The following is a 27,788-nucleotide window of genomic DNA, read 5'->3' as shown; positions in this document are numbered from 1 at the left end:
CGGAAAAGGAAATGTCGCCTTTAAACTCTGCGGATAAAATTGTAGGACATTTTCGGGATCGGTATCTGAAATCACTGAATGGGGTATCTGAATAGAATCGGAGAAAGGGAGTGGGAAACATAAAAGTCCAATCAATTGAGTTTAGTGGTAAAATCGGGAAAAGCGGGTTAAGTTTAGGAAACGTTTCTTTAATTCGCCTGTAAATGGCAGCGAAGACTATAATTGAATACAGATTTTGGATTTACATATTAATTTATTTGCTCCTCGGGGTTTGCTATAATTTTATTTTCTTTAAAATTTGTACGCTTTAATTAACTCATATTTGGCCGTAATATGAGTAAATTAACACTTATACACCTGTACAACTACGCCTTCTCTTTTTTTACTTTTAGATAAATTATTGAAATCTTTTTTTTTCCCTGATATCTGAAAAGAAAGTATTATCCATAAAAATGTATAGAAAGCAGTATGTATAAAAACCAACTAAACTGATTAAAGTAACAAAGAGTTTTCAAAAGCATTTGATCGTATTGATCACATGATTTTGCTTACTGAAATGCTTGCAATTAGATTTATTTCTGGTTTCCTGTTAGGATAGAGTTTTTGAGTGACTGAATTCAGTGTGTAAAGATAGGTTGCTATTATTCTAAAATAGTTGTAATATAGTCTGCAGTTCCCCAAGAACTCTATATCTGCAAATCATCTGCTACCTCGGTACAAAAAAGCCTTTGCTTTGGGTATAGTGTCAGTGAATATCAGCTTGAGTCATAAAGTACTTTAAATTGTCCTTGACAAATAGAAGGCATAGGAAAGTTTTCAATTTTTTCAAATTTAAACTGTAGCACTCTCTATGGCGCAGATTAGCAATCACTATACTAGATCTTCGTTATGAGATGATTTTTTGATTGAGATTGACTGTTTAGGATTGAGCGCACCGTCTACACAGGGGTCAAGCGATATAATAAATTATTGTAATTAGCAGAAACTGAGTTGCATTCTATAATATAATAAAAAAATGAAACTCGTATAATAACCAAAACTGCTTTGTACTATATTTATGCTAATAACTAATAATAATTGATATTTTTTATTTGGCTGTTTTAAATCGCCAAATTTCGATACAGAGCGGCAACGCTCGTCGACGCAACGTCTCTTGATAAAGGTATTTGGCAACTGCGCTCATTGTGTACGTTTGGATTAGGGGTATGACGGTTGAATATGGCGGAGTGGATAGTCTGCCACCCACTGGTATGAAGGTTGAATGTGGCGGGGCGGAATAGTTTGCCACCCAAGATGGCCGATTGATTCTAATTTTTGATTTTGACGTACATCAAACATGACAATAGTGACATTTTTTAACTGTCGTATTTGACGACCGTTTATTTTAAGTTTCTTTTGGATGGAAAACAAGCCAAGCCTCATGGTTTTTTCCAATGTAAAGTTTTTTAAGTAATTTTATAGCTTTTTTTAGTTTTCTTAAGTAATGGGTTAATCAATTATTTCACAATCGTGCCAACATCCAATCATCGTGCAACTGCATAGTGCAGGAGACAGGTAAATTTTAAGTATGACATAGGTACCTAAGTGTTTTCTTATAATGTTAAGGTGCATTTTGGATGTATTATCATTTTCCAGGGTATAATTATAGATTCAATCCTATTTTGGACATATCAATGTCAGTATTCTCAATTAAAATTTTTTTTTACAATTCAGTTTTAATTCTTGGTCCTCCACGGGGAAAATGTCTAGTATTTCCTTTTCATTGTCTTCATCTAGATTAAAATATTCGTGCAAATATCCTTTATGCAGTAGTTTGTATATTAGTAATTGCCCAGACAGTCACAGAAATCATAGATTCTTTAAATTTCCATTGAATTCATCCTTCAAAAATCTTGGAGGGAGATCTGTCATGTAAGTCCAACTAAAAGTGTCACCAATTATCGAGTTTGCTCCAATCACTTTTCTGGTTCTGATTTTAATAACCCTAATAATCCTGTGCGACTTAGATGGGATGCTGTACCACATAAAATTGAAATGCAAAGTGATCATAATTATTCAAAGGTCCCTAATGAAAAAAAAGTCCTATTTGCAACACAGTCCCAAAGTGTGTCTCAAGATGTATTCATTGATGTTGCTCAGATTGACAGAGAACATCTTTACTCAGTTAGTAAAGAAGATCTAAGTTCAATTTAAGAGCGAAAATCCTTAAAAATCATGGTTCCAAATCTTACAGGTTCTAATCTACCAAACATCTCTTTAGACACTGTGAATCTGGATAATACTTCCATATCGTCCAGCTCTGATTTCTCCAGTTTGAAAACTAAGAGAGACCATAGTGACAAATAGTCTTTTCTTCTTGAGAATAAGAGGGGCATTCTTGCCAAGGCAGGACTGTCTAAGGATAATCTTACAAATGAGCAAGAAATTATGTATAATTTACATAAGTCTGTGATGTGTAAGTTATCTAAGCTTAAGTTTCTTCTCAAGAATGAAAGAGCTCATGCTGCATCTCTAAAATCACTATATAATGATGGTAGGTTCCAGTTTATTGAGGAAAATCTTAATGAGGTAACAAAGGACTTTATAAACTGCCAAATTTTAAATGCAAACCGTCCTCCTTCTGGTCGTAGATGGTCTTTTAAGGATAAAGCTTTTTCCCTCTCCATCTTTAAACGTAGTCCCAGACTGTACAAGTATTTAAGACATTTTTTTCAATTACCATCACCTCGAACTCTTCAATCGATACTTTCTAATATCTTCTTGAACATCTTAAGTTGCAGGCGGAGTCTATGAGTGACCTAGACCGCTGCTGTGCTCTCATGTTTGATGAAATAAACTTCTGGGCTTTTTTATGAAAAATCTAAGCAAAGAATCTCTGGTTTTGAGGATTTGGGTGAGCTTGGCAGGACCTGTAATCTGGCAAATCATGCTTTGATTTTTAAGGTAATTGGCCTAAGAAAACCTTACAAGATGCCCGTTTCTTATTTTTTTACTAAGGACATTATTAAAACTGAGGCTTTAAAAAAACTTATATTATCTTGTATAAAAGATTTACAATCAATTGGTTTAAAAGTCTGCACAACCATTTGTGATCAGGGTAGCACAAATATTGCGGCACAAATATTGGGAATTAACTATAGAATATTCTGATGATAAGCCAACTCCCTACCATTTTGTTGTAAATGGACAGTGCATCACTACCATTTTTGATGTACCACATTTATTAAAAAATACAAGAAATTCAATCATAAAAAATAGGATTGAATTTGAAGAGGGGAAATTTGCCACTATGGACTATATCCATCGAGCATTTGAGTTAGATAATACCATGAAAACATATAAATGTCTTCACAAGCTGAAGCAACATCATTTCAATTTTAAGGACAGTTTTTTAGTCATGAAAGTTAGTGTAGCTGCTCGTCAAGTGAGTCAGTCAATGGCAGCAGCAATTGAAACTTTTTGTTCTGTTGGTGCTTTAACATCAGAAGCAATTTATACTGCTGAATTTTGTCATATGATTGACAATCTTTTTGACTCACTCAATAGCTCGCAGTTTAAAAACAGTAGTGGCAAAAAGTACCTTTGTGCATTGTCAGCTGATTCTCCTCATTGGGAATTTTGGTCAGCCATGTTGCTTAAAATGAGGAATTGGAAAATTATTGATAAGGAAAAGGGGAAAGAGAGTAATAAACATAAATTTGTAAAGGGCTGGCAAACTACAATAAGGGCAGTAATGCTTCTATGGCAAAACTTAAGTAAGATGGGTCTAAAATATCTCAATTTAAGGAACCTAAATCAAGACCCAATTGAAAACTTGTTTGGACAAATTAGGCAACATGGTATATGCAATTTAAATCCAATCTGTTTACAATTTGTTGGAGCTTTAAAAACATTGGTCATAAATAACTTAAGTTCACCTATTTCAAAAAACTCTAATTGTGAAGATGACTTTTGTCAATCTCTGGGTAACTTTGGGGATTTTCTACGAAAGTATTCGGAAAGTTCTTGTGCTGATAATTCTATGTACCCAGTGTCTAATTGCAATAATCAGCCATGTATCTTTGAAGATCCAGATATTGCCAATGAGGAGAAAATTTTGTTAGAGAATAATTATATGGCTGGTTATATACTGGAAAAGTTGGATCTAGACAACAGTGCCACTTGTTATAAAAATTTATATTTATCTGAAGTAGAAACACATCACCTATTTGTTCAGTTTAAGGAAAATGATGACACATCCAGATTGACATATCCTTCTCAAAAACTGATTTCCCTAATTGACTTAATGCACCTTAAGTTATACAAATTTTTGGATAACCATGGTCATTTAATCAATTTAGAGAAAAAGTTTTGGTTGGTTTATAAACATTTTTTTAAGGACTTCTCTTTTTGTGACCAGCATGTTATTGTTCGGTTCAAATCGGTTTAGATATTTATTATATATTATAAAAAAAGTTTTGTCCAAATCCTTTGAAGTTTTGGTAGCTGGAGCCTTTTGTTTTCCTTTCCTTAACATTTTACCTTTTCATTTATTTTCACAAAAAATTCTTACTTTGTAGAGGTTTGGCACCACCAAAAATTAGTTATTGATCGATTGTACAGGATTTAGTTATTGATTGATGGTACAGGAGATGCGGGCATTATATTGATTAAAAAACAGCAGGCGCGGATTATAAATAGTCGATTATAGCATCAGAGAGTTGGTGACCAAATACATCGCCTATAGTTAGCAGCTAGGCATATTATAGGCATTTAATATTCGAAGATTCTAAACATATAACAAAGTGAATTAAACAAATACGTCATTACTGAAGTGAACAATGTTTGTATTGGGAATATACATCTCTTCGCAAGATCCAGAGTGAGACCAAGAAAGTTACAACTTTATACGAAGTCTGTTGATCTTGACTATAACCTCTAGGGGGGAAATCAGCAATCAGGGATCTTGTTTCATTAGCATAAAGATAAAAGATGACACACACTAGAAAGATAGTGGGCCCAAAAAAAGAGCCCTGCGGTATGCGATCTGTCAACAAGCTTTGGGACTTACCACGCTCAAAATGATCATATTTACTCCTGGTTGTTAAGTAGGACTGGAACTCACGTTAATATTTATGTTATTAAATATGTAATAAACGGGCTTTTGGGAAAGTATATTATGCTCAACACAATTCAAAGCTCTTTACAAATCAATCAAATAAAAAAATATTGTCTGAAAGTGGAAACTGAAAACCTTATAAGATTTTGGCACACATCCCATACTCGTTGAGTGTTTAAAGTCATGTTGCTTAACATAAAACAATGAATTTTGTTCAAAGTAACTTCTTTCATTTGACTTTTCACTAAAGTCTCGAAAGATTTTACCAAAAATTGGTTCTAAATAAATTAGCAAATAATTCTCGAAGTCCATCTTAGAATCCTTCTTATTTTTCGGTATGACTTTTGCAACTTTAAGGAATATAAGAAAAATAATTTGTGATCCACAAGTTAATTAATGTTCTTAAAAGAACAATAATGAAGTTTTTTCTAATTTTAATGAACCGTATATTCAAATCAGATAGATAGATACCTGAGCTATTGTTCATAGAACAAATTAGTTGGTACACCTGAGTATAAGTCAGTCCAAAAAAAGCAAATCCATGATTTCAATTACCAGCTTCTTCTAAGGTGTCTGGAACATTAGCAAATAAATGATTAAAATAACAAGCATTTATTTGCCTTGGTGACGCTTGCTTCACATTACTGTTAAAAAGTTTTATATAATAAATATATAATTATATAATAAAAGTTACCTTATTGCCTCTACTGAGTTGTAGAAATGAAGTAAACCCAAGTGTGTTCTAGAACGATAGCTGACATCCCGACCTTTAGGATGGGGGATATGTAGGCCCCATTTAAATTAAAAGAAAAAAACCAGGTCGTCTCACATAGAGACATCAGCAACACTGGCTTCTTAGAAGGATTCAGAAATATGTTTAAAGACAATATCCAGCGAATTATCATCCTTGGTTACCACCTTAAGTGACAAACTAAATGCAAAACTAGAAGAAAGATTAAGGACTTCATGAGGCTGATTCTAGTTATGAGGTTAAATATCGGGTTAGATCCTTTCACACTTCTACTCGCCATTCAGTGCAAATAATCGCCACTGTTTTAATAGCATATGTGCACTGTTTTCCATAACGTTATTGTATACATGTGGTGGTATTTCATTGATATAGTATCTAATTTCGGCTTTGATTGCTTTGATGGTTGCAGACTTATTGGCTTAAGTCTGTGACTTTAAATAACCCCACAACCAGAAGACGAAGGGCGTTAAATCGCAAGAGCGTGGAGGCAAATTCTGGTCACCAAATCGACACGACTAGGCAACACTCGCGCAACATCGATTGTTTCGTGATCAAGATGTTTCACGGACATTATGACATGTGGCACCCTCCTGCTTAAAATGAGTTATAGGAAACTGTGTTATCATAGCGCGATAAAAATCGCCATTCACCCTTACTGCATTACCTTCTTCGTTGTCGTAGAAAAGTGCTCCAATTATTCCTTTAGATACCATAATGCACACTAAAGAGTGACTCGTTCTGGATGCATTGCTTTTTAATGAATCATTCGCCGATTTTCGAATTCCTAAATGCGACAGTTTTGACTATTAACGAAGCTATCGAAGTGAAAATGGACCTCATTACTGAAAATGATTTTGTTTGCAAGAGGAAGGCAATTTACCAATTGGATCCTTGAAATTTGCTCAATTAAAATTAAATCTCAAAATTTGATCCAATTGGTGAGTTATCTTCGATGTTTATGGTCTGCCGGCAGACATTGTTTAGTCAGTTGGATTTTGTAGCCATAAATATTTAGTGATAATCGCTGAAGAGCGTCGGCTGAAACCCCCAATTTGTACCCAAGACGTCCCTGGCTTTTTTGTCACACTCTCGCAAATTGCATGATGTTTTGTTCTACACCCAAACATCACTAACCAAACCAAAACTTTTGAATTTTTTACTTATTCTTTTCACAGAGTATCAAATAGGAACATTATTTCGGCCGATTATTTGACTTTACGAATAGTGAAAATTAAACTTTCGTCATTTTGAATACAATTTTTTACAATCGAGACGCGCTGTTGCGCTTTGCACGGAACTCCCATGTGTCAACTTTCCTTCTGCCAGGTCATAATCATGTGTCAATATGACGGCCAAACATAATATGCAATTAAAATTTTGCAATCCTATTAAAATTAAATCTTGCATTCTTCTTACAAATCAACTAAAAGGTATTTAATTAATTTGCAGGCAGCCAGAACTGGTTGTATACTACCCAAATTGGACATATAGCTTATTCTGCAGAAGCATATTGGAACAATATGCTTTTTCAGAATAAATACGACATTGGACGAGCATTAAACAAGAAAAACAGTATAAAAATAATAAAAAAGCAAATTCTTTCGACGTAAAAAAATTACTTTTTAACTTTAAAACCACCTATAAGACTTACCGTTTTATCTATTTTAGCGACGTAAACGAACTATCCACAAAGAACAAGATTTTTCGCTGCACGTTAGCGGCAGCCATAATATTTAATGTTTATCTTTCATTTCGTTCCGTTTATGAACTAACCGTTCCAATTTCAGCCAAAAATAATATTTCTCCAGACTTACCAGACCAAAGCCGAGCTTCGAACTCCGTTCGATCAGATATTGGCACAAGACACACTTTTCCGCCTCTTTTTTATAAAGATCGTATAAATTTTACGCCGCATTAAATGTAAAAAATTTAAACTAAATATTTCTTAATCGAAGATCTCTTCGAACGAAGTCTGTTGAATGAAGGTAGCTGAAACAAAGGCTGGGCGTTTTGTAATAGAGTACTCCAATGTTTATTTTATAATGGCGACGTTTTGACGTTGCATGGCTTGCGTTTTTATTAAGCTAGAAGCTTAATGAAAACTACTTCTCTTTTTATAATATAGTAATACATTTTGGGAATATTTCTTGTTTAATTTCTAAAACTCAGACTTATGTACCTCGTATGAAATGTATGGGTCTTTCAGAAATTATAGTACGCAAATAGAAAAGTGAGAAATCGAGGACTTAATTTAATATGGGGACAAAAAAAGTCCCGAGTTAACACTTTTTCAATTTGCCTACTATTTCCGAAAGAACCACACCTTTCCTACTAATTTTAAGCGCACGGTACAGTACAGCAAAATTAGAATTTGACGCCATAATGAAATTTTAACGTCACAAACCCATTGTCACTTCCTGTTAGTAGTACTCCTCGACATTCAGAGGGCATAACAGTCAATCGGCGTTCAGTGTTCTATTGGTTCTTATCGGAGTCTATTTAAGAAGTAATAATCTATGCTCCGTAAAATAACTCCATATATTCTACGTTTTTATCCATTAATTTTATACTATTTATAATTTTTTGTTATGATATAAATGCAAACTAGCGTCGAAAAGTGAAAAATAAAATTATATAGATTAATGCAATACAAACTGAGCACACTCCTTTTTTCGCACTTCCGTTATATAGATTAAAAAAAAAAGATTCATTAACGTAGATTTAAATTAGAGAATAAAGGACCCTTACCTTTGGTATATTCTCGAGGGCCTCTCCTAATTACAATTGATTGGCTGTCCTCTCTTTTCCATACTATCCGTGGCGTCGGATGGCCTGTAGCCTTGCACCAGAGGGTCGCGTTGTCTCCTTCCGATACTGACAAGTCGCCGCTAGTGTCATCATTTATTATGTCCGGTGGAACTGAAAATAACAAATAATTTATTGAAGGTATTTAGAATACGGAATTATAAGAGTCCCATTTTACAAACCACTACAAACAATTAACAGTAATTTAGAAATAAAATTTTAATATTAGTAGAGAAAAAAAAGTAAAGAAATTCAAGTTTTTTATTTAAATCACTAGCTCAGTCTAAGCAGGTGTTACAAAGAATTGTATTAAAATTATCTTTTTTCTGTATATTTACATAATTTAAAAATAAATAATAAGGCGAAAGTGTAGTACGTAGAGTAGTAGAGCAGTAAAGTAGTGTACATAGTGTGTTTCATTTCGGAATTAATGGCGACATCTAGTGAATAAGTGAATTTTTACCTAGCAATCCGCCACCTGAGATCTTGTTTGCACGATATTTGTTACGCCTCTCTGTTACCAGCTCCATGAAGCTTGATTCGCCAAAGCCATATACCTATAAACTCCGATACTGATATCATCCCATTACCAGTATACGCAAATTTTGCAGCCAAGAAAGAGACACATCAATATTAAACATAATGCTAATTTGGCATAAGTCTTTCTCGCAGTGGAAAATTTGCCGATGCACGTGAGTGATATTGGAATTTCTTATTGACTGTCATACTTTTTGTCCAACCTCCCAATCTATCTCTCAATCCTTAAACCATGGACTGCATGACTTTCCAAGTATTTAAAGTATTTTTTCCAATTACCATCTCCAAGAACTCTTCAAGCTCACTCTTCAATTGTGGACAAATTAAACCAGTTTTCGAACACCTTATATTACTGGCAGAGTCAATGAGTGAACTACATCGTTGTTGAGCCCTGATCTTTGATGATATATCTCTATAAGTTATGAGTTAACTAAGTTAAGTCATGAGTAAGAGTTTCAGGGTTTAAACACTTAGGTTCTCTGGGTAAAAATTCAAACCAAGAAAATGTATTTATGATTTTAGTAAAATATGGATATAAAATAATTATCTATTTATGAATATAGTCAGTTGGGATGAAGGTCTGTACAACTAGTTGTGCTGTTCGTACTCTTTATTCTATTTAGAAGTTTAGACAGATACTACCCAAGTAACAATTTGCAGTCACCTAAGCTGAGATTACTCTTATTTTCACTAGTTGCAACGTTGTTTTTAGTGCAAAATTTAGTTGGCTTTGCAACGACGTTTATTTTCGACCAAACTTCGATGCACTGCACCTGTATCGCAACTCTTGTAAAACTCTGCTATTTTTACAACGTATTTTTTTACTATAGATGGTAGCAGTAGTAATGTACACTTAAAACAACGACATGCAGACGTGTACAATTTTTCGAATCAAAAACTCAGTAAGAACAACGTTACCTCATCATTGGCGAATGGGTATTACATTGCCTGATCGTCTGTGTTAAGCATTTTTCGCTGTAGAGGAAGCTTTTTGACATGTTAAGAGTTTTACGAAGAAGATGAAAAACAAGATGTAAACAGAATGTATGTAATGCTTATATTTTTCGAAGAGCTTAGGAATTTTGTTGTAAAAGTTAAAGTTTTTGTTTAATAAAGTTTGTAAAAAAACGTGCTGCATACGCGCAACAAACTGCAAACAATAATTGAAATATTAAAATTTTAGGTTAGGTCCATCCGTTCTTCCTCTTGCTTCAGACCAACCAGGGACAACGACAGCAAATTTCTTATGTAACCAATAGAAAAAATTACTTATTTTTTTTTCGAAATCCGCTATAAATTCAGGGCGCGCCTTTTATTTAGGGCTAAAATAACATCTTTTCACAATAAGTGCTTGTAAATCTTTCAAAACGGTTATTTTACCCGTATAATTTACTATGTTAAACTACATACGAAACAAATATTAATAGTAATAATATTATTAAAGGACTCTTCAAAAGATGAATTAAAAAGGTTGTATTTTTGGAGTAACTGCCTACTGGAGTTATCTATTAGTTTATTGTTAAAAAAGTAATTAATTTTTCTGTCGTTATGGCGTCCATCCGTCCAAAAATCAGTAACTCTAAAAACGTTGCAAAAGCGTTTAGAAAGTTACCGGGTAGTCACAGCGTAACGTTGAGACAACCAAAAAAATCTCTTTCAAATTGGTGTAAAACGGGGTTGTCTCTATGGTTAAGACAACGTAACAATGCAACGTTGTCTCGTCGAAAAATTGCTAATTGGGTATTTTCAACCTTTTTTATTATTGAACTAATTATTTATTTATTGTAGTATTTGGTTCAGTCCAAGACTATTATTATGATATTACAATTTGTTTTGTAACAGTGCTAATTATATACTGTAAATCTTGAATTTTTATTTTCCAGATAAATAAATAATGTATTTTTGTGTTTACATAATCATCATCCAGTTGTGTTTTATTTTTATGCCTGTGACACAGTCACCCGGTTTTACTGCTTGGTTGGAATAGATTTGGATAGGAAAAAAATGGATAGGATTTTCTGTGGAAATTCTATTTATTTTTTTTGTAACTTAAAAAATATAATAAGGAAATGTGTTAAATATTAAAGAATACATATTAATGATAATCTGTTTTAACTGAGTGAAGTACCCGTAGATTGTGAAACTTAGTAGTTTTCTCCAGTTATTCTTAGAATTGAAATTTCCTGTGCTTAATTGAATTCAAATTTGGCGCCGGATTTGAGCCCGAATTCTTTCAAATCTGATTGGTTAAACGGGTTGCCAATAGAGTCAGCCTAAATCCAGCCATATATGGAGGAGAACCAGGGTTTGACCTTCGAGCTTTGCGCCAATGAGGACAATATTTTAACTTTAGTCGCTAAAAACACAGCAAATTAGATGACAAAATCTTGGTTTCATACATTTATGTCAAAAAACCTCTATGGGATCCGAGAACCCTTTAGAATCAAGGCATAAAAATAGGTTGAAGCAATTGTGGTCAAAGGTCAAAACTGCAAACACCAAAAACTCGAGTAAAGATAACGTCATTTACGCTTATCTCTGGATGGGATAAAAGTAACAGATAGGCTTGACAGCCTCACGTATCCGTAATTACGTACCAATGTGCATTCAGGCTTATGGCTTACAAATGTCAAAATTAGTTAGAATTATTACACCTTCCGTAGAGGGCCTAAATCTCTTCCCGTTAACGAGGCAATATGTATTTCTCTACATTTGTGACATTGAAATTAACCTCAAAAAATAGAAAGTGTAGAAAATATTTATGTCTTGTGGTGCTAGTTTGTTCTTACGAGGTATGTATTTGTTTTAAAGTAAATCAAGTGCTAGCTTGTAAACTATAAGTGTAAATTTAATAGTATATAATTCTGGGTATGTTTATTCTTATTCTGTTTTAGATCAGGTAAAATAGTTTAGTAATAATAAATAAGTATTAGAGAGTACGGGGAAAACAACATGGGCATTTTTACTAGTAAAATGATACATTATGTCAATATTGTAAACCTTTTTATTAAAAACTTTATAATTAAATGAAATTTTCAATTGTATAATTTTTGTTGTTTGTTTTTAGCTACATAATGGTAAAAAAACGTAGATAAAACATCAACGAGACAGTTGTGGGATAAAGATGCAATGCGGAATTCTATTGAGGCTGTAAAACTCGTATATTGAGTTTTATGTCAAAAGCTTAAATGCTTTTTAAGCAATAAGAAAAGATAGGAAATAAAATAGTTTTGAGTGTTTAAGTAATTTCATATATTTTGGTCTATAGTATTTTGCAACCTTTCGCCACCCTGTATATAGTCGAGAGGCTTAACTTTACAAAAAATTATTATCTTAACACATTTGTCTAAGTTTAAGTCCAAATTATCTTAATCCTGCAGCACAATCAAGCCAGTAATATGTAACTGATTTGTTTGTATATTTCAGCAGCATCTGTATATAAAAGAAATAACGAGTCGTTTATAATTTTGCAAGGAAGCAAAATAAGTGGGATCCAGAGCTCGCATGAAGCCTTTGAGAAACAGAAATATGGCGTGGATGTGAACATTTTGCTTTCTTTAATGTTATTAATGCTGAGATTTTCAGTAATAGCAGATAGTCACGTTGAAAATTTACAATTCTCTTATACGTTTATTATTTATTATGTAATTTTTATTTTTTGTATTATAGGTTATGTTAAATAAAGGTGGGATTTTTCTCGATTCATTCAATTTTTCGTTATTAATTACTGTCAATTATTTGCAAGTCATGGATTACCTTAAAGGTTTTTGTGTCGTATCAGTTTTAGTCACTACTTGGGTTTTCAGAATGTGTAAGTTTGAATCTTTCCCGAAACTTTCATGTAGCAAGTTATATATGTATTTTGAAACATTCTTTTATCGAATTTAAAAACAAATATCCAGTTCTCAACAGATAGCAGCAAATTATGAAAATATATGTGCCATAACTTGTACCAATGCATTTTATAATAAAATTATGAAAACTTATCGATCTAAAATACATATCGAAAAAACATTGAAGTTGCCTTACCTGTTGGATATCTTTCAAATTTATTTATCCTAATAATATATAACCTTAAATAGGTAAAAGATTCTTTTTTGAAGCATTTTTTTTATCTGGGTTAATAGTTTTATGAACAATTAATTTAAGAAAGTAAATCTTAAATTTTTTTTTTATAAATTATTAATATTTTTTATTTGTCTCTAATTTTTTTATGCTTGATTAAGGCCCTTCTAACTAGTCTGTCTAATGTACAGTTTCACCAAAATATTTATTATTTAAGAGATGTAAAATATGTTGTAATGGCACTCTCGTCTGGAAAACATCTTTTTATTGTCAACATTTGATTACAAAACTTTCACCTGTCTGCCTTTGACTGTTTTCAAGAGAAACAACAAAACTGATTAAAATATTAAAAAAACATGGTCTCTTTTTAACAGAACACTAAGAGACAAAGCTAGCAAGTACATAAAATATAGAAAATTACCATCAAATCTACTAGGATTTACAATAAAATAACTTATAAAGCCTAATTTAGGACTAACAGTTATAAAATAAATCACCTTGTTTAAGCACCCAAATAAGATGGACTAGAAATTAAACCCTATAGTGAACCTATTGAACTAAAGGCAAGTAGAACATTTAACCAACCTAAACTATATAAAATAACTGCTATGAAAATAATTTTGTATTTACTTTTTTATAATAATAATAGATAAATTGTATAATTAAGAACTCTTAAAATACATTTCAAAATATTATATTAAATTATCAATACAACGGAATTCCATTAATTTCTCAAATTATAAGCTACCACCAAACGCAAACTTCCAGACTGCCAATTAATATTCAATAATTAATTTAAAAAGCTCCAATTTCGCACCCATATTATTTTTCAGCGCTTTTAAGGCTCCTCCAGACCTATTCGTCATTCCGGAGGCGGTTAATTAAAACATCAAGATTCGAACCGAAAGATTTATGAAAAAAATATAATTTCGGAACTTATTAGAGCACGAAACTTATGGCATATTGGAAATTCTTAATTAGGAAATTTGTTTGTAAAGGGCTTTTTTTCACAAGCCTCAGTCCAACATTGCGAAGGTTGATGTATTTTGATAAAAAACCCTGAATGTCACATTGTAGTCGACTTTTTAAGGCTACATAGGCCTTTTAACAGTTACGAAATTTCAGTCTTTTAATTGCTTGGAACATAATTAGTTTCATGACTCTTATGTATTTTGTATGATTTCGTTAGTATTTCTGGGTTTTTTAAATTTTGTTGGATCATGTATATTCCACAATTATGAGATTTAAAACCTGATGCCTAAAATATATTATTGGCAAAAAATGTTGGGTTTTGTATTTTTGCCAAAACCCACTTCAGACTAACAATTGAAAACAATTAAAATGACGCAAAATACGGTGAAACTAGGTGGAATGTGTGGGCCCGAGCAAAGTTCCTTATGTGCACTAGATCTTAAATGTCGTTAGATTTGGAACTTAAAGGTCATAAAATGACAATACATTCATAATGCTTGACATTGACCTTAGTGCTATACTGTGATGATTTTTTATTTACGGTCAGTCATTTGAAGACACTTTTTTTAATATGAGAGGAATTTAATAAGGTTATCTGCTCTTGCTACTTTGATTTAATTTATATGTTAAGAAAAAAGATCACAGAAGCTTTACAAGAAAGCACAGAAAATCAAATTGCCAGCGAAGTAATAATTAATTGCAGAGCTTCAGTTTGAACTTTCAGTTAGCCATAATAAATCATAAAAAATAAATCCGATTAAATAAAGAAAGAAATATAGACTTTAGAAAAAAATATAAGAGAGAAAGAAAGAAAAAAAGAAAGAAAGAAAATGTGCTATATTACGTAAGAATAATCTTGTGTACAAGCATCCTACAAGCTAAAAAAAACAAAACAAAAATACAATTTCAAAAATTGACAAAACAATGAACAAAATTAAACACAAGAAGACAAAACTTTTTGAACATACTTGAATTAAAGATAACTAAATAAAACAATTAATTACTAAATAAAGGTAAACTTGTTGATAAAACTAGAGAAAAAAAACTTTCCAACATGTCCAAGGTTAAAACCTATCATTAAAAAAGTCGTCCATGTTATAATATGCCTTAGCCAATAAAAGCGTCTTTAATTCTCTTTTAAATTTCTTAACATCCCATATATGTCTAACACATAGAGGAACATGATTGTAAATTTTTTTACTTATGTAAATTAATGAGTTTTTGGTAAGGGAAGACGTAGGAATAGGTAGGGGAACATCATTTACACGACGAGTCAAATGGCCAGTGTCAGAGGGTAGTTTGGGAATTTTGTGAATAAGAGCAGCTGTTTCTAAGATAAAGAGTGAAAAAAGAGTTAGGATTTTTTCAGAAATGAAGAGGGGTTTGCAAGAATCTCTTAACTTAGCAGAACACAGGTATCTAACTGCTTTTTTTTGAATAACAAAGACAATGTTAAGTAGCCCCTTATTGGTTAAACCCCAAAAAGGCAAGCCATACCGAATATGAGATTCAATAAGTGAAAAGTACACTGAACGTGCAACCACCCCTCCCAGCTCTTGTTTTGCCATTCTTACTGCAAAACATCCAGAAGATAATTTCCCAGCTAAATGTAAAATATGATCTTCAAACCGAAGGCGACCATCAATGGTAACTCCTAGGAACTTGCAGCACTCTTTATTCTGCAAGAGGGAATTTTCGTCAAACATCAGACCCTGAACATCGCACTTAAACTCCATAATAGACGTCTTTCTTACATTAAACACGAGCCTGTTGGAAGCACACCATCCTGATAAAATCTGAAGGTATTCGAGGATACAAGTCTTAATATAACCAGAATTTTTATGGCTCCATAGTTTGGTGGTATCATCAGCAAACTGCACCACCTTGCCCTGCAGTTTCAATGAACTCAAGTCATCCACATACAGTAAAAGGTGGTTCCAACACTGAACCCTGGAGAACGTCGCATTTTAGGGATCTAGAAGCAGACAAACGCCCAGACACTGTAACCTTCTGAGCACGATTTGAAAGATAGGACTCAAGCCATCGCAACGCTACGCCCCTAAAACCATATTTATCGAGCTTAGATAACAGTATTCCATGATCCACACAGTCAAATGCTTTGGATAGATCACAAAACACTGCCGCCGATGACTCTCCAGAATTCAAGGACACATAGACGCTCTCCAAAAAGCTAAAAACAGCATCATGAGTCCCTTTACCGGCTTGAAATCCAAACTGATTTGCAGACAAAATGGCATTATGATGTAAAAAGGACAAAATTCTGCTTTTTGCAAGTTTTTCAACTATCTTAAAGAGGGTAGACAAAATAGAAATGGGACGGAAATTACAAGACTGATCCAAATCTCCACCCTTATGAAGAGGGATAACCACTGCCTCTATTAAACATGAAGGAAAATGCCAATATGTAAAGAATTGTTTATGGCAGAAACTAAAGCATTTAAGGCTGGAATCAGGCAAAAAGAGTAACGACCTCGAAGATATCCCATCAGCTTCAGATGATTTATGGTTTTTTAGGCGTTTGATTTCATTTTTTACTTCGGTAAGATCGACAGGGTGAAAGAAAAATGAATGCTCAACCATGAATGTTGAAGATAGTGTAAGGGATCCATGTTACTACGAATGCCCTTGAGCAAGATATTAGGTATATCACCATAATAGTCGTTTAAAATGTCAGGTCTTAACTCCGATTCAGATACTTTTCTATGGCAATGTCTAAAATCATTAATAATCGACCAACACTCTCTTTGCCTATTTGATGACATATTTAAGCGATCCCTATAATAATTAGATTTTGCTGCCTTAATTGTCTTTTTGTACAGACTACGGTATTTCTGATGATATACAAGGATATTTTCATTTGTGGTATATTTGTACAATTTAGTCAAAAAACGGAGGTTTTTAGCTGAAATTCTACGGCCTCTTGAAACCCATGGTTTTCGTTTCTTAGTTTTAAGCCTCATTTTAGGAAAGCACTGATTGATCTTATCACACAGAACTTGAAAAAATAAAGTAAGTGGGTCAGAAGCCGTTTCAAGTGCATTCCAATTTACCGAAGCTGTAGCAGCAGAAAAAGCATTGAAATTTCTCCTGCTGAAAATTCTTCCCATATAATGAGATGAAGATAATACAGTATTCTATGGCATTTTAGCAAGAATAGCTTCATAGTCGGAAATACCAGATGGGAGTACTGTGCATAAAACGTCATCAAAATTTGTACAGAAATAGTCAATTGTAGTTGCAGATGAAGAAGTTATTCATGTGGGAGAAAGAACGTGCATTTTCAAGTCGTAAGAATTTAAAATACTTAAAAAAGAAGTACGTGGCAAGGTTTCATCAGTGTAGTTGATATTAAAGTCACTAGCCAATATAACCTTAGAGTGTAGGGACAACTGGGATAAAAGAGAATCAAGTTTGTCCAGAAACATAGCAATATCTCCTGTAGGAGGACTATAAACACAAAGAATATGTAAATTAAAACGCTTACAAAAAGTAAGAGAGAATACAAAAACATTCTCTAACAGAAGATTATCATACTTATCAATATTACAAAAAATCGTTTCAATTGTTTGCCTAGCCAAGATCATGGTTCCTCCATGTATAGATTGTTGACGACAAAAATTTGATATAGGAACATAATCAGATATTAAAAAACATTCACTAGGCCTCAACCTGTGTTCAGTCAGAAGTACAATATAATGTTCCTGATATGTGTCCAGCAAAAGATGAAGCTCATCCATCTTTTTCAAGGGATTGTATATTAAGAATAAAGATACTTAAGCTTTTCGAAGAGCTAATTTCAATCTTACTAGTAGAATATGAACATGAATGAGATTCAACCTTCGTGGACATGTCTATAAAAAAGAAGAGTTCAATTCACGATCAGTTATCAGTTTAGAATCATTAATTTGATGATTCAAAGACAATTTATTCGATGGAATATTAATTTTAAAATATTTGAAAATATGTGCATGTAATAATGATGCCAAGTCTGAACCAAAGTTACTGGCGTGATTAGACTCTAAAATCCCATACAGATTAATATTATTTGCATGAAAAGTACGATAAAAAGCCTTATTACTATTATAGATAACATTTTGGTTTAAATAAGTATAAGAGCTTGTCATCACTAAAGTGTTTGTATCAACATGATTTTGAATTAAATTTTTTCAAACATCAGATGAAGAACAAATTCCATTTAACATTACTATTAAAAAATCTTCTTTCGTTAAGTCGTTAACTAAATTTGATGCTGTCCTAATTACTTCACTGCTTGAACTGCCCGGCTTCAGGAAACACTGGACCTTGTAGTAAGCTTCAAACTTTAAACGTAAATGTTTTAGGAACATTTACGTTTAACAAAGAGAAGCCGAGGTCGACTATCGTCAGGTGTATTTGGCCTAGTTGGTAGCTGTGTTGGAGAATTAATAACAACAGATTTAGATATCTGTAACTGTTCCTTCAATGCACAAATGTCGGAATAACAGGTATCTTTTTCAACTTCCAACACCTTTACGGAGTCTAACATCTTCTTATTTAAGTTATGTTGTGGCGTTAACTTTACAGTGTTACTATTTTGCCAAGAGTTTGCAGACGGTAGCTCAGAATTATTGAAGGCTTGGGATTGTTCGAAGGTTCACTTATGACTGGCTATTAAAGAATCTATACTTGATTATAACTATTAAATAAGAGGGCGCCACTTAGTTTTTTTTATAAATGAAAGAAAACTAAGAAAAAAGATTTGGTATATAGGTTTCAATTAACAATTAAATGACCCTGGATAAAGTAGATTTAAAGAGGCAAAAAAAAATATATCTTAACAATACAACCAAATTATATTTACATCAAAGATATGTATACACCTCATTTTCTAATCTGTTAAATGTTAATAATTTATTATGAATTAAAATATGAATAATGTTGATGTGATTAAAATAAGTTTGACAAAAGTAACATTTAAATTATGATTAAGCTACTAGGTAGATTTCAGCACTTGAAAAATAAATTGCAATTATTAAAGTTTTTAGTAAATATTTGTATTACGCAGGGGAAAGTTCATGAACCTTTTTACCTAAGGCATATCAGCCTTAACCGAGTTATATCTACTTAACTACCAAAAAAGGTACTGAAAAATACTGAACAAAAAATAACTAAAATTATAGATAGGAAATTGACATATTAAATTATGATATTGATTAAATATTTGTAGCAATAAATTGAAATTAAAAGTATATTAATAAAAATTTAAATAAGTGAGAAAAATCTATGGTTAGTAATATTTAAATAAATGGAATAAACTGGCCTGTATATTCCTCCAAGAAATGAACGGTTAGCCTTCAAAATCAAGGCTGTAAATGTGTGCCATTTGTAGCTTAGCTATCCGGACTGGGAATCTCTAATACTAGCTCTAACTCTGGCTCCAGCTCCACAGCTTACAGCAATTTCCCGGGGAAATCAAAATCCTGCAGCCATCAACAATTGAAGAAGAACAAAGAGGAAAACGGAAAAGTAAAACCCTAAAACAACGGTTGCCATTGTATTCACTGTCGATAAAAATGAATGGCGTTCAAAATGTGACACACTCACCTTGCTAAGTTTCATTATCTATCCATCAAAATCTTGGGCATCCTGCACCAGAATTATGAAATAAACAGTTCCCTAAAGGAACAAGATTAAGGACTATAAATTATAAACCATATTGGCCACTTCCTGCTTCACAGACTTCGGAAATAAAAAACTGGCCTTTTACGTGCGCTTCTACCTGCGACACGGGAACAAGTCCTCGAAAAATGGATGCAGTACCGACTAAATAAGTAACAACCCCACCTCTCGCCTGAGCTGTCAATGTCAATCCAATCAGGGAAAACATTAATTAAGACCAACCAGAAGAGTGACGGACCGTCAACAGAAAGCATGAATAATTAAACCAGGAGAGTGATGCGTTAGAGTAGTAATGTGTCATTGACAGTGTGAACTTAAAGAAATATCGATAAAAGAAGTTGACTGAAATTATTAATATAATTATTGAAATTAATGAAATATCAATGGAGCGTTAGTGAAAATAAGAGTAGAAAAATAAAACGCTACAAAGTCGTTTACGTCTTTTTGTAGCAAGTTTATTTCAGTCTTATAGGTTGAAGACTCATTTTCTAATGTTTTTATCGTTACAATTAAATTTTTATTTAGGATATTTAGCTCGCTAATTTGTGAATTGAACTTAAGACTTGCCATCTCACTCACTTTCAGTAATGCCAACAATTCACCTTCTTTAATTTTTAAGTTTTCCAATTCAACTTTAAGTTCTTCATTCCGTTTTTTCCGAGAGTGCAATAACATTGTACCGTTGGATAAATAAGACAATGGTTATAATACATGCAATCAAAAGCAGAATATAGTAAACCAGAGACATATTAGTCAAATTCTATATTATTTTTAAATTCCATTAATTTGTTCACTTTGATTGAGTTAGATCATACACATTTAAAATTTTTAAAATTAAAAAAGTTTATGCGTTATTAAGCCATGATAATGCATTAAATTGGGTGAAACATGTCTAGTTCTTCTAATAAATTTACAACACTTCGACTTAATGTTTATGTTTTGATCAACACTATACATCTAAAATTCTATTTTTAATTTTCAGACTTATTTTTATATTTTCCATTTTTAATATTTGCTTCAGGTGAATATAACATTAATAATTTAATTATATATTTTTGGGACAGTCTCATTCATATATAGGAATGAAAGGTATATTTTATAGTAGATGTGGACATTAGAATTTTTTATTCCTAACTCTTTTGGTATAGCATTTTTTTAATTTGCCCATTTTTATGAAAAAATACTGGGGAAATTTACGATATAAAATATAATTGAGAAACATAATGTAAAGACCAATTATTTTATTATGCTGTTGGCATTTCGCTTTTTTTTGCTCCTGGCTTATTCCGTTTATTTTTCCTTGTCGAGATTTTGCTGCGGTCAAAAGTGTTTACAGTTTCTTTTTTTCCTTTTAATGGAGCAAAAAAGGAATGAAAATAACAACATCTACTTATATATCGCTGATTACTTTTCATTAGTATTCGTATGTATAGTGTAGTATATAAAAGGTTTTGTTTAGACACAACCTGTATCCTGGAATTAAATATTAATTTTTTAAAGTAATTTATTTTGTATAACAATGTTGGATAAAGCCATAGGAATCTTGTTTATAAAAATTTTATTTTTTTTATAGAAACAAAAATGAATAAATAAATGCATGAAATTAATTATCGGGAAATATATTATCATAACATTGTACGTTAAAAAATAATGATTCTTCGAAGCATATTAGTTTTTATGTATTTATACGAGTCAAAAGTTCTTTTGTAGTAATTTTTATCCAATGTATCTTTCTAACACGCTTTTTTACCTTCTAACATCCATTGTTTGTTTATCTTTTTTGTTTTAATATATTATATTTTTTCACATTCAATATTATTAAATATATATCATTTTGATGAAATTTTTCATAGCTCTATTTTTTAAATATTTTTTGAATTTATGTAAATAATTCTTTGTTATACCTGGCCAGCTAAGCCATATTTAAACAAATACGAAAGTTAAATCATTTTAATTTTTGCTTCGCGATTTTTGAAATTATAATAGTTATTATAGTTAAGTTAATAATTTAAGTATATATTTTTATAATAGAATTTGGGAGCAATAATATAATATTGCCAGAGTTAATTCAGTAAGTTCTCTCCAGAAACTTAATTACTTTTTTAATGGAGAATATTTTTATCTAGGATTTATGCTTTGACAAAGTCAGTACAAATAGTATAATTTATTTTTTTTATATAATTTTATATTTCATGTCATTATCACTTGTCACTAAAGTTGTATTATTGTTATGGTTATTTTATCGATAGTAAAAACCCAGAACATTTAAATCTAAATAAGTAAATTTTTTTTTGTATTCCTTAATGTATTCTAATATTCATTATTGCAAATCGGCAACACTGGAATGATCATGTAAATTTATTAGCTAGTTACGCACCTGTCACTTGTCAAGAAAAAATTAGGTTATTGTCGTATTCTTTCTCGAAAGTCAACTTTAACATTAGTGCTTTGACTTATACATTTTTAGGTTATCCTTTTCTTAATAAAAGAGGTGAAAAACTTTAAAATCATCATTGTAAATATTCAATTTTTATAAAAAAAAAATATTAAAATTTAATTTATATTTTCAAATTTTTTAAATATTGCTTTAACCTTGTTGCCGTATGATGCAAGAAAAACTGAAATCTTCCATTTTATTTTATATAACAATAACATATTATTAAGAAGGTTCTACTATTTATTCTTCAGTCTACGATATTACAAATAATGTAAGACCCTCTCAAAATAGGGTTAACAATATCCCTTGGAAAATAAATGTGAGTGGAATATATGAGCATGAATTTATTTCTATTTACTCAGAAAGGGTCCCTTAATATTATTTGAGGACCAAAAATTCTTCTCCTTATAAACCGATTTGAGTCTAGTGTAAATTCGGCTTAATAGGCGTCAATTTAAAATTTACTTTGCCGACGTTCCGAAAATTCCCGACCTCCCCCGGGATATCGTTTCTCGGAAATAATTTATTAATTCCTGGGGATCTTTTAACGATGTCGTATGTCTTCAAGGGGGAATCGCTTCGTCTTTAAAGGATTTTAGAATTAATATCAAGCGGGAGAATTTCAGGTGAACTTGTTTGAGAGTGAAAGCCAAATTCGCTGTTGGGGATTAGACGTTTACCATTTTGAAATTTATTATGAAATGTCTCAAGTAGTATTAGTTTTTTTCTAAAAAGCCTTCAAATCCTTAAATTAATGGTTAAGTTTTTCAAACAAATTTCAAATCGTTTTAGCGCTTGTCACTTGTCAATTGAAGCAAAAAATTCAAAGGTAAAAATAATTTTTTTCACTATCTTAAATCCAACAAAAGTATTAAAATGGGTATTTAAATTGATTTGAGAAATACAGAAATAACATGAGGAGCACTTTTAATACCACTCTGTATTAAAAATATACAAATTACAATTCTTCCATAGCTCAAAAGCTCTACTAAAGAGCTTCAGGGTCTGTGCATCAGGGAGCAAAATGCTACTTAAAAATAAATCAAATTTAAATACTTCAGAAAAAAGTATCTACAAAACCTAAATACATATCGCCTGACTGTACTTAAATATGTTAAAATTATTTATGTTTTTAATTTCCGGTGGTAACAAATTGTAGAGATTGATGCCTATACAGTCTCTAAATTTTAAATATGTGGAGTTATTTGGAGAGTTTATTGTGGAGTTAGGGTGTCGAAATATACACTACTATTAAACCTAGTTAGGTATATATGATTTCTAATTTGATGATTCGTGCTTCTCTGATAAATAAATTCTACGACAGGTGTATTAATAACGTTACTGTAAAAAGCTCAGAAGTTGAAAACATTTTTGACTTAAAATGGACAATTTGTTCGAGTTTTTTAACAAAAATTATATACACACTTCTGCTTTATTAAGTTTAGTTTAATTAATTGGGTCAACTTGTGAGGCACCTATGATCATACTCTCTACGAACTAAGGAACTTAGTTATTAAACTAACATTCACAGCCACAGCAATGTAAATCAACAGACATATTCAGTGAACGGCAAAGTTATGAAATAAATTCAATAAAAAATAAATGAATGCGTGTTTGAAAAAACGCTTGCACACGTCAATTAAATTTTTGGTTGAGAATTTTTTTTAACAAAACTTTTGTATACTGGTTAGTCGTCAAGTTAAAGTTTTATGGTTGCAATGAAGTTGTTCTTTCTTTTTTTAAGCCCTATCTCTGGAATCCTACTCAACGAGTACGTGTCAATAATTATTACTTCGATTCGAAACACATAATTTCTGGAGTTCCTCAAGGATCAATTCTGGGACCTCTTTTATTCTTGCTATACACTTCGGATCTTCCTTTAGTCGTAAAGAGTTCTGCGGTTTACCAGTACGCTGACGATATTCAGTTAATTTATTATTTCGGTCCATATGACACAGGAACAGGCTTCTGAAAGTATAAATAGAGACGTAAACTTTGCGCTACTCGAAAGAACACAATTTTAATATTAATGCCAATAAGACTAACGGAATACTTTTTGCCAATAAAAATCGTCGTGCTTACGTTGAGAAAAAAAAATACATTCAATATGATAATAACCCCTTGACTTTTGCTGAGAGCGTCGAAGATTCTAGGTTTAACTATTGATTCTTCTTTAAGATTCCAAGGACATATTAGTGCTTTCTTGCAGAGGTGCTATTTGCGTATGCGTTTGCTCTATGCTAACAAACATATTTTAAATTTTAAGACACACAAAGAACTCTCAGTATCGTTAGTGCTATACATTTTAAATTACTGTTTTACGAAATACGTGTACAACGTGTACAAAATACGTGTTGTCGATTTGTGTGTAATTTACGAAAATTTGATCATGTGTCCATATATATCTATCGATTGCAGTGGCTAAAAATGTCATTTCTTTTTAAGTTTCATTTTCTTGCATTTATGTATCGGCTCTATAAAAACCAAAAACCAAAATATCTGTTAGAGAAATTAATTCCAAGAAGTGCGATTCATGATAGAGATAAAAGATATAAGACTCTGACATTACCACATCATAGCACAGCTCTTTTCTCACGTAGTTCTACTTACAATGCCGTAACAATTTATAATCGATTTATACCTATTTTTTCAATTCCAATATCTCGCTTTAAAAATGATTATAAAGTTTTGTTCTTGGAAGAACAATTGTACAATTAGTTTTTTTTTCTCTGCGGATTTACAAATGTATTTAATTAGTTTTTCTTTTTCTCTCAATTTGTTCTTTGGTTAATTTTTATATTACTATTACTGCTTGTTTGTCAAAACATTTGCAATTATTGTTATTAGAGTCAAGAGATAAAAAAAGCTTTAGCTAATCTTCGCCTTTTTGGGCAAATGTATTGTAATGTGCATTTGATACCAAATAAAGACATATTTATTTATTTATTTATTTATTTATTATACAGCGTGTCTCATGTTGCCGTGGCCAATTCCAACTTTCCTATTTTAAATGAGACACCCGTTATGTGATTACATTTTTGGATTCTACACAAAATTATAAACATTTTGACATATCACATGCCATACTTTTATTCCATTTCTAAGATACGCAGTTTTGAAAATTACGGTTTCTATGCATCATACGATTTCAATTTTTTTTCTTACTTTTTAAATCTTTTTTTCTGAAAACATACAAAATATGTTATATGTCAAAAAATATAGAACAAATGCACTTAAAATTGTTTAAGTGTCTAATAAAAAAACAAGCATTACTTAAAGTATACAAGGTATATTATCATAGTAAGTAAATTGTCAAATATGACTTGTGTCAATGCGTATTTAGAGTAAATAGGGTTTTTTTAAATGAAACTCAATGAGTTGAAATATTAATTTTTATTGGATATGGAGATTAGCAAAGAACTCAAGAAGAAGTTTGTAATTTGTTTAATGCAAAATATCCGGAAAGGCCCATTACAAGAAGTAAGAAGTAAGTAAAATTGAATAAAAATTTAGAGAAGCAGGAACAGTGAAAAATCGTATGCAGCTAGGTCGTATAAAAATTAATGAAAATACAAGATTGAATATTTTATTAGAAGTGGAAGATAATCTCCATATTTCGTCTTCTGAAGTAGCCTCAAATAATGTTATTAGCCAACGAACAACTTTATGTGTATTGAAGAAAGAAAAACATCATTTATACAAACTTAGACTACTGCATGGGCTAAAATATGATCATCCTGATCGCAGATTAGAATTTTCTAAAAATTTGATAGAAATCTGGAATTTTTTCTATTGGCAGATATTATTTATGATGAAGCCACATTTTATTTAAATAGTACGGTAAATAAGCAAAACTTTAGGTATTGGAATACGAATAAGCCCCATTGGATGAGAGAAAATCATACACAGCATCCGCAAAAATGAAATGTTTAGGCAGGGATTTTAAATAATCAATATATTGAACCTTTTTTTTCGATTAAATTCTTACCCCACACCGATATTTAGAATTTCTCCAAAAATGATGTAATTCCAATTAATCGCAATTTCTTTTCCAAATCCAAATCATCTTAATATACTAAATAGATCTACGCGGTTTCAACAAGATGGTGCCCCACCCCATTCTGCTCAGGTACGCGAATATTTGAATGCGGTATTTTCCGGACAGTGGATTGGTGGGAAGGATCCTATGGAATGGCCTGCAAGATCCCTAGATCTCACACCCCTGGATTTTTTTTTGGATATTTAAAACCAAAAGTTCATAAAGAGAAACCGCGCAATTTAGATGATCTAAAATTTAAAATTAGATATGAAATTAGCCAAACTAATGAAAACTAGCATTTTGCCAAGAAGTAGATGGTGCGGATTTTAAACACTTAATAAGATAATTAAAATATTTCATTCATTGAGTTTTATTTATAATTTTACGCACATTGATTTTTTTTTTGACATGTATCATATTTTTTTACATACAATGCATCCCAAAAGTTATGTCTAAATTCATTTAAAATTCAGGGGTGTGTTCGAAAAAAAAACGCTCGAACCCGTCGATTTTTATTGCAAGTTGCGCATTTTTGTACGTGAAGTTTGTATACACAGGGTTGCTCAAAAATAAATTACGACCATCAAATTCATTTTTTCAAATGAAATCGCCTTTTTTTATTTCATCTTTGAATTTCGCGTGGAATTCTACATATCTTTCATGCATCATTTCCTATACCTAAAGTTATCGAAAAAAAGACGATTCATGTAACAAATAAAAAAAGAACAAAAATCGCTGCTTGACAATATCCAAGGCGATCAATAAAATTTCGTTGCACATTTTCAATCATTTCCGGAATTATGGCGTGCACTTCTCTGCGAATTCTCTATTTCAAGTCGTCTAGATTATTTGGCCTTTTAACAAATACCTTCGACTTGAGGTATCCCTACAAAAAAAAGTCCATTGGTATTTGGTCAGGCGACCTAGGCCATTCGATAGGTCATCTCCTTCCTATCCACCGATTGGGAAAGGTTTTATCCAAAAATGTACGCACAGTGGCAGCATAGTGCGGAGGAGCACCATCTTGCTGGAAAATTAGTTCTTCGTCAGGATAGTCTGGGTCCAATGGACTTGGAAATAAAGCTAGTAATGCTGGAACTAATTCAAATTGGAGAAAATCGAGATACACTAGTCCCGTTAAAGTCTGTTCAAAGAAAAAGGGACCTATTACTCTTCCGCGCACTATTCCATAGCACACATTTAGTTTTTGAGGGTACTGGGTGTTTATCTCCATCATCCAATGCGGATTTTCTGTTGCCCAATATCGACAATTTTGTCTGTTCACACTACCATTCAAACAGAACGTGGCTTCATCGGAAAAAATTATATTTATTACTAAATTATTATTTAGATTGCACATGTTTTGTAAGCGTTCACAAAACTCATTTCGCCTATTGAAATCGTC

The 27,788-nt window shown here is 31.8% G+C and overlaps 1 protein-coding gene across 2 annotated transcripts in view; it reads right to left on the bottom strand.

Moving 5' to 3' along the window:
• LOC126748396 (lachesin) overlaps positions 1-27,788 on the bottom strand; it is a 776,345-nt gene that overhangs the window by 76,991 nt on the left and 671,566 nt on the right. For both annotated transcript variants that reach the window (XM_050457624.1, XM_050457613.1), the window contains exon 5: positions 8,598-8,768. In XM_050457624.1, the coding sequence (XP_050313581.1) occupies positions 8,598-8,768 (171 nt within the window). The remainder of the gene's footprint in view (positions 1-8,597; positions 8,769-27,788) is intronic.

The sequence above is a fragment of the Anthonomus grandis genome, chromosome 2 (genome assembly GCF_022605725.1).
Source record: "Anthonomus grandis grandis chromosome 2, icAntGran1.3, whole genome shotgun sequence".
NCBI classification, from domain to species: domain Eukaryota; kingdom Metazoa; phylum Arthropoda; class Insecta; order Coleoptera; family Curculionidae; genus Anthonomus; species Anthonomus grandis.
Note: the sequence above shows the minus strand (reverse complement) of the source record. Positions and strands in the feature narration are given on the sequence as shown.